The 8,688-nt window shown below is 44.8% G+C and overlaps 1 protein-coding gene across 1 annotated transcript; it reads right to left on the bottom strand.

Moving 5' to 3' along the window:
- Positions 1-4,890: 4,890 nt before the first annotated feature.
- Positions 4,891-8,057, bottom strand: LOC118755297. Its single transcript, XM_036490143.1, has 2 exons — positions 8,021-8,057; positions 4,891-7,958 (listed from the first exon to the last, which is right to left on the bottom strand). The coding sequence occupies exons 1-2, from the start codon at positions 8,055-8,057 to the stop codon at positions 4,891-4,893; spliced, it is 3,105 nt and encodes a 1,034-aa protein (XP_036346036.1).
- Between the last annotated feature and the right edge of the window lie 631 nt (positions 8,058-8,688).

Here is an 8,688-nt window from a genome sequence, read left to right as displayed (position 1 = left end):
CTAACTATAATATGCAGCGCGGATTTTGTACTGCGCGGGGCTGCTTATTCGCCAACGCTTTCGTCGCGACCGGTTCATCTGAGGCTGTGGAGAAAAGGACATTGTTAATTGAAACAGACGTGGTTTGAAATTTCAATGCACTTTTTTTATTTAAATTTTTAGGTATGTGTGTGATGAGTGTGTGTGTATGTGTGGTTTTGTCTTCTTAATCTCTACGTTTATGGTTGGCAGGCTCCCGAAACAACCAGACCGTATATGGTCGCCTGGACCAGGAGACCACCCACGGTGGATGGGGGGTCCCGCTCACCATCATCTGCGCATGCAGATCGAGGCCCAGTGTGAGGCGTATTGGTGACGCGCGGAAGAATTGCGGATCCGCCAAGCGCATGAACTGGAACGGGGCCGCAACCTTAGGGCCCAGGTTCGACGGTGGACTCAGACGTATATGGCGGTCCAGCACGACTGCTTGTGTCGTAATGCGGTCGGAGCTGCTGTATCTTCCTCGCATGGTGACCGTGCAACGCTGCAGACGTCCGGATCCGTTGCGTTCCAGTTGGAGATCTCTCACCAGTTCCGAATCAACCAATGAGTTTGGTGCGCAAGGGTCAATCATTGCGCGAACCAAATGAAGGCGGCCCCTTGCTTCAATCCGCACTATTGCGGTCGGCGCGATGGGGATAAGCGCACGAATGATCGGCGTTGATATGGCGCTTTGCACTAGGCGGCCCGTTCGGAAGCCGGTCGGTGGAGCGCGTTGTAAGGCACGACTATTGATGTTGCTGTCGTTTGTGCGAGTTTTGTGGTATGGTGCTGCTTTGCGTAGCCTAGACGATCGCTTAGACGCGCGGAAAGTACGAGTTTCCGCGCCGTCGTGTCGTTTTGGCTTGCGTTGCGATCGTGATGCCGGGCGGAAAGGACTGGTTTCCGCGCCGCCGTGTCGCCGCCAGTTGTGTTGTTGACGCGTTTGCGAGCGGAAAGGACGAGTTTCCGCGTCGCGTCGGTTGTATTGCTGACGCATTTGCGAGCGGAATGGACGAGTTTCCGCGTCGCGCCAGTTGTGTTGTGCACGCGTTGGCGAGCGGAAAGAACGAGTTTCCGCGTCGCCCGCGGGTGGTGGTAACTTGTCTAACGGTCTCGGTGTGCCAGTTCCAGAGTTGCGCTTTTGTCGCTCATGTGGGGAAGAGTCTGTCCTCTCTGACCCCTCCAACTCCTCCTCTTCGACCTGCTGCGCCCACGACTTCGTCTGCTCCGTAACGTCGATAGAGAGTGCCCCGTCCGAGCTCTCGCCGTCGTTGATCGCGTTCGCTGGGTGCCTTTGGTCTTCGCAGTCATCGAGATGGAGCGAGGTGTGATGCTTTTCGCGACATCGGTGGCATCGATCCGTGCTGCTGCACATGTCGAGGCGGTGGAACGGCGAGAGGCAGTTTGGGCAATATTTATGCAGCAGGACTGCACGCAGCCTTGCTTCGACCGCTTTGCCGCGGTAAAGGGGGCATAGTCGAATGCCATGCGCTCCGCCGCATAGCCGGCATAGAACCGTGAATTTATCAGCGCGTTCTTCCGCATGTGCGCGATTAGCCGAGAAACGAGTCATTCTGTAAATGAGTCTCGTAGTTATGTCCGTAGGTGTAAAAAGTTACGTACTGTTAGTTTTGGGTTGGGTGGCAAGTGGCGAATATATGTATGCCTGTATATCTCGCGAAAGCACATTTTATATATACGTGTGATATACTTATGTACATATATATATATATATATATACTATTTGTTTATTTATTTAATTTGTTTTGACTTGGTGAAGTACAAAACTGGGCCAATTCAGACTTTCAGTCTCCGCGTACTTGTGCGGTATTAAGTATAGACTAATGGTCTTACTCTTAAAAAATAAATAGACTTACAAAGCTCTACAAAGTGGCGTTTTTATAAAAAAGCTACAATTTAAAAAGCGGTTAAAGTCTTCTTTATTTTCTATGACTTTGAGCGTAAGGTTTCGTATTTGGGTTAAAACAGATCTGTGGAAGGTGACCATCGCTATAAGATTTTATTCCATTACATTTGTTGCCATTTGCTTTTGCATCGAACAGACCTTTATGTAGTACAAACTTTTCGATCACTATTTCCCCGAACACACCGTGAAATTTGTAATCTCGTAAAAGGTGTAATTTGTGGTTTTGTGGTGAGTTTCACCACTTGGCCTGGCACGGCGAAAGAAAATTTCCTCACTATGGGTTCGAGACCGGGCTAAGCCAGCGCGCGCGGGGTCTGGGCCAACTCTCAAATCGAGATATGACGGCGACTCTTTTGACTAATTTAAAATATTTCATCGGTAAACATTCAACCAAAAATATTGGTAACGCTAAACTACACTTCCTAACTATTTGGGTTATTGCTGATATTGAACAAACCGAGGGTCGTGAGTTATTAATGCTCTGAGATTCGTTAGATCTGGAAGTAGTGTACGCGTAGGGTTTGTCCCAAATGCAGAAGGCTCCAATCTCTCAAATAAACACAATTTGAATCGTCTTGTTTGGGCTGCTGCACAACTCTACCGCCGCTGGAAGCTACAGTCTTGGTTTTGAAATGGCTCATGCACCCTAATTCAGCTCATGATATTCCAGATGCAGTCTCTTATGATCTTGTGAACTCAAGGCACATAAAGACTGCAGTGTAGATTTAAACTACCACATAGTTCATGAAACTTCATTTCTGGTTTTTGCTTTCGTTTGATAGGAACTGTAGAAAAAAATTAAGCAATTAAGCAGCAAATTAGAATATAGGAACAATTATCTTAACGTCGGTTGAATGAAAATATTCGAATTTATAGAAAACAGAATAAATTCGAATGTCGAGCAAAAACACTGATTTTTATTAATTTGAATCCCTACAATACAATTTTTCGTGCATACGAAGTAGAGGGCTGCATGAATTCATTCAAAACGGCATATGAATTATTCATATAAAAAAAACCAATGAATGAGTTTACCTTCAAAAATTTGTTGAGTTTGAGTAAATACTGTTCTGATATGGGTGTCGTCATAACAAGCCTATGTATACTTATATGTATGTATATGGCATATATAAATATGTGTCTTATGTTATTGTGTTTAAATAGGAGTTTGTTATTATGCTATAAAAACTCTGGGTGACGGAATCAGAAGATGCTTTTATATTACTTAAGTATTCATGTTTTTGAGATGCGCTCTTGAAATTATTCATAGCGATAATTCTGTTGCTGGAATATTTGGTGTTTGAGAATGCTGAACTCTGAAACGCCATTGACATTTGAGATGTGGGATTGCGTAGGGAGTAAGAAGTGGAATAGGTGGGTTTTGTGAAGTGGAATACAGAGTAGGTAGGAAGTTTACTGCGAGGTGGTGCTATTTTCGTTGTAGGGCGGAAGTAGGACCAATTTTGCAATTGGCCTTCTGATTTCTCCCTTAGCTGTTTCGATGTCGACTACTCTTACTCGGTTGTCGGAACCTGGGTGTAGCTTGACTATTCTGCCCAATCTCCATTCGTTTGGTGGCAGGTTTTCTTCTTTAACAACGACCAGGTCCCCTTGTTTTAAGTTGGTTTGTGGATTTTTCCACTTGATGCGTTTCTGCATCTCGGTGAGGTATTCCATTTTCCATCTCCTACAGAATGTCTGGTGTAGAGCCTTCAGTTTCTGCCATCGATTTACGATTGAGGCTGGACTTTCATTTACATCGATTTCGGGTGGGGCAAGAAGATGCCCACCGACCAGAAAATGACCGGGGGTAAGCGGCTCCAGGTCAGACGGTTCGTCTGAAGAGGGGCTTAGTGGTCGTGAGTTGAGACAAGACTCAATACGGCATAAGAGTGTGGTGAACTCTTCAAAAGTATATTTGTGGTCGGACGCGACCATTTTAAAGTGGGTTTTGAAACTTTTCATCCCAGCTTCCCACAAACCGCCCATGTGAGGGGCCGCAGCGGGTATGAAATGTCACTCTAAGGCTTGATGGCTGTACTTAGTGAGGGTGCTATTGCGTGCCTTTGCTAAAAATGCTTTGAATTCCGATCGTAAAGATCGTGAGGCTCCGACAAAGTTAGTACCATTGTCGGAGTAAACGTTTTTTGGACATCCTCGTCTAGCAACGAATCTTGCGAAAGCGGCTAGAAAGGACGCGGTGCTAAGGTCGCTGGTAGCTTCAAGGTGAATGGCTTTCGTCGAGAAACAGACGAAGAGACAGACATAGCCTTTTGACATGCGACATCCTCTGCCCCGGTAGGACTTGATGTCGAACGGGCCCGCGAAATCCACCCCCGTGTTTGTGAATGCACGGGAAAAGGTTGTGCGTTCTTTGGGAAGGATTCCCATAAGTTGAGTTTGCGACCGTTTCTTGTGGATCGTGCAGACCTTGCAGTTATGTATGACGGACCGTATCAAGTTTTTCACTCTGGGAATCCAATACTGCGATCGGATAAGTCGCAGCATCAGCTGGTTTTCTCCGTGCACGGAAATTTTATGGATAAACTGGACCAAGAGACGGGACATCCTACAACCATACGGAAGAATGATAGGATGACGTTCATTGTAGGACAGATCGCTAGATGCGCTCAGACGACCACCAGCCCTCAGAATCTCATCTTTGTCGATGAACGGGTTAAGAGGCAGGATTTCACTTTTTCCGTCGATGGATTTTCCAGATTTTAACCTTGTATATTCTTCGCTGTAATATTGTTTTTGACAAATCGTTATTAAGCGTTGGGTCGTTGTTTTAATTTCGTTGGCCGAAATTGAACGAGACTCCGCTTTAAAGGAATATTTCGTTTTGGGATTGATTCTTTGATAGAATCTCATAATATACGATATAACTCTCAAAGCCCGTGATAAATCAGAAAATCGATCGAGAATGTCGTGAAAGTCTTTTACTTTTGTTGTTGTTGAACATGCACCCTTTTTTCTTCAATGGTTGTGTCAAAGTCCGATTCTTGTGCTGGCCATCTCGAATAGTCTTCTTGTAACCAAGAAGGACCCTGCCACCACAAGGAGTTGTTGACTAGATCACTCGCCGAAAGTCCTCTCCTCGCCAGATCTGCTGGGTTTGATGCCGAATCCACATGACGCCAGTTTTCGGTTCCCACCTTGTCTACAATTTTTGTTATTCGGTGAGCAACGAAAGTTGACCACGAACACGGAGGTTTCCGGATCCATGCGAGGACTATTGTCGAATCTGTCCAGAGATTTATTTTCAAATGTCCAAGACTCAGATTTTCGACGACCGCTTCTACGGTTTCCGAAAGCAAAACTGCGCCGCAAAGTTCTAAACGGGGTAACGATACTGTTTTGACGGGCGCTACCTTTGTTTTTGCCATTAGAAGGCTGACCACAACTTTTTCCGCAGTCTTAACTCTCAAGAAAACAGTCGCCGCGTATGCTTTCTCCGAAGCGTCGCTGAATCCATGTATTTCGGCGTCATCTGTTTGCGTAAAGTGAACCCATCTTGGTATGCGAATGGTATTAATGTCCATGTAGTCGTGCATAAATGCCTGCCAACGGTCTAATGTGGTCGGAGACGCGGTATCGTCCCAACCAGTTCCCTCCAACCAAATATTTTGCATAATGATCTTGGCGACAATTACCACTGGAGCGAGCCAACCGAGCGGGTCAAACAGTTTGGCGATAGCTGAAAGTATCGCTCTTTTAGTGATGACGTCACGATTTTCTATTGGTTTTGCTGTGAAATAGAAGTAGTCAGATTTGGCATTCCATCTGATGCCAAGTGCTTTTACCGTACTAGACTCTTCAAACTCTAGAAAATCGTCGGTGAGTAAATGAGATTTCGGTATACCTTCAAGTATTTTACTGGAGTTCGAAGTCCACTTTCTTAACGGGAACCCTGCTGAATCCAGTACCTGTAGTATTTCTTCTCGAGCTTTAATCGCTGCTTCGATGCTGTGTCCTCCAGCAAGTACGTCGTCCACGTACATACACTTTCGCAAAATTTCGGATGCGATTGGAAACGAGCTCTCGACCTCATCAGCTAGTTCATGCAATGTCCTTATCGCGAGATAAGGAGCACAGTTGATGCCAAAAGTCACCGTTTTTAATTCGTATAAGCTAATTGGTTCTCTTGGGCAGGTGCGAAAAACTATGCGCTGATATTTCGTTTGATTCTCATTTACAAATATTTGCCGATACATTTTCTCTATATCGCTGTTGAAGACGTATTGGAACAGTCTCCAACGGAGTATGAGGATCGTTAAATCGGCCTGAAGTACAGGACCTGGAAGGAGGACATCATTCAAACTCATGCCATTAGCGGTTGGGCATGATGCGTTGAATACAACCCTGACCTTTGTAGTGGTACTTTCTTCCTTTAAAACGGCGTGGTGCGGTAAAAAATAGCAGTCCGTTGAATCTGGTGAGATGTTTTTGTTAATTTTTGACATATGTGCTAGTGTCTCGTATTCAGATACAACCCGGTTGTACTCTGTTTGAAGGACAGGCTTTTTCGCTAGTCGCGTCTCGTTCCGGTAGAACTGAGAGCATGCACTTTTCAGCGAAGATCCTAAGCACACATTTTTCGGAAAATCCCGTTTAAAAGGTAGAGACACAATGTATTTTCCATCGGTATTTCGTGTTGTAGTTGCTTTGAAGAGCTCTTCGCAGTATTTATCATCTTCGTTGATGCCTTTTTTCTGTGGGACATCCTCCAGCTCCCAAAATGCAGCTAGCTGCTTGTCCAACGTGACTTCGTTAAAATACGATACGATATTGTTAGTTGGACTGACTGAGTCCGCGCGACCAGTCAGTATCCAACCGGACACGATCTCTTGCGCGAGAAGCGTATTTAATACATTCTTCCTCATTCCGCTTAAAATTATTTGCGGGTAAATATCTCCTCCTAAGACCAGGTCAACTGGCTCATTGACGAAGAATCTTTTGTCCGCCAAGACCAAGTCTGGGAACGATTGCCGCGTCATTGCGCTTATCTGACAAGTCGGAAGATCCCCGGTTAATTGTGGTAAAACCAGCACAATTGCTTCTATATTAATTAACGGGTCTGTGGGTGACCGAAGTTGAATAGCACACGCTTCTTTTACCTGCGCAGATACAGAGTTATTGATGCCCGAAACTTGGGCATGCAAGCGTTTTGATGGCAGGTTGATTCTCCGTTTGAGTCTCTCAGTAATGAACGAGCACTCAGAACCAGAATCTATAAGCGCTCTAGCCGAAAAATGTATACCATTATAGTGTATGTTTACGCGTGCTGTTCCTAACAAAACTCCTTTACTTGTATTTGCGTAACAAGAATTTACATTTGTAACCGATTTGATGTTTCCTTTTTCAGATTCGCATCTTGATTGAGCCTGGTTTGGAGTAGATTCCACGCTACCCGATGGATCATTTGTCGCATTTGGCTGAATTGGCATATGGAGCAACTTGTGATGTCTCGAATGACAAGTGCTGCAGTTAAATGAGCTGGTACATCTTGAGACTGTGTGCCCAGCAGATAAACAATTCAAGCAACTGCGAATGCTCTTCACGTAATCTACTCGCTCCGTCGGCTTTAGACGCAAAAATCTGTCGCACTTTGATAGCTTGTGTACATTGCTGTTGCACATTTTACATGTTGCCTTTGCTACACTGGCTTGAAAGGCGCCAAGCTTTTTTGCAGGCGTCTCTGCAGAATTCCGAGAGCTTGGTGGTTTAGGTTTCGAAACTATATCTCCCCTAAGACCTGTCACGGTTTCCAGTGTTTGAAACCGATTGGATAGGAATTTATCCATATCTACCCATTTGGAAATCTCAGTTTTATTTTCTATGGTTTGCTCCCATAGCTCCAGTGTCGTTTCTGGCAGTTTTGTCGAACGCAAATATGTGAATATTGCATCCCAATTTGAAACATCAATCTGATGACACTGAAGCGACGAGATGCAATTATTTATGTCGCGTTGCAGTTTCTTGATGGAGCTACCGCATTCACTCTCAACTGCGTTTAAATTAAATAATACCTTTAATTGGGCATTGACCAGGATACGTTTATTTTCGTACCTGTCACAAAGATTTTTCCAGGCCGCACCAAAGCCATCGTTGGTTAATGGGGATCTCTGCACTATTTCCTTGGCCTCCCCCCTGAGTTTTTTGCCGGAGGTGATACAGCTTCTCAACTGGGGTAAGGCGCTTATTTAGAATGTATATAGCCGTAAACATATCCCTAAACGATGGCCACGAAAGATAATGTCCTTTAAAAATGTCTGTGTCGCAAGGAGGGAGATGAATATTAAGCTCGCGACCTGACTTGTATTCGCTTTCCTTTTCAGTCTTTGCGAGTTGCTCTGAAAGATCAGCCATTGCTGCTTGGCACCGCAAAAAACTGAAGTAGGTGCTTTTATACTTCTTTTTAATTGCTGCCAGGTCTTTGGTTTCGAGCTCTTTTGATGCGCAAAGTTCATCATAAGACCCTTTTACCTTTTCCCACAGAGCCTTTAATTCATCCTTTTGGAAAGTTAAGGAGTGCTTTGTGCGCTCTGATGGCTGCATAGAGTTGTAGTCAGATTCGAATTCTGTTACTGAATCTGCCTGACGAATAAAGGTGTCCATTTTTGACCAAAGGCAACTGAAGTGGACGCAAGACAAAAGATTACTTTGTGTGAATCGCCGCTTCGTAGAAAAAGATTGCCACTAAAAACGCTTAGCCCGAAATAAGTCTAATTCTTATA

This window comes from Rhagoletis pomonella, unplaced genomic scaffold (genome assembly GCF_013731165.1).
Source record: "Rhagoletis pomonella isolate Grant_MI unplaced genomic scaffold, Rhpom_1.0 Rhpom_scaffold_05833, whole genome shotgun sequence".
Lineage (NCBI taxonomy): Eukaryota > Metazoa > Arthropoda > Insecta > Diptera > Tephritidae > Rhagoletis > Rhagoletis pomonella.
This window is presented reverse-complemented; position numbering and strand designations above follow the sequence as displayed.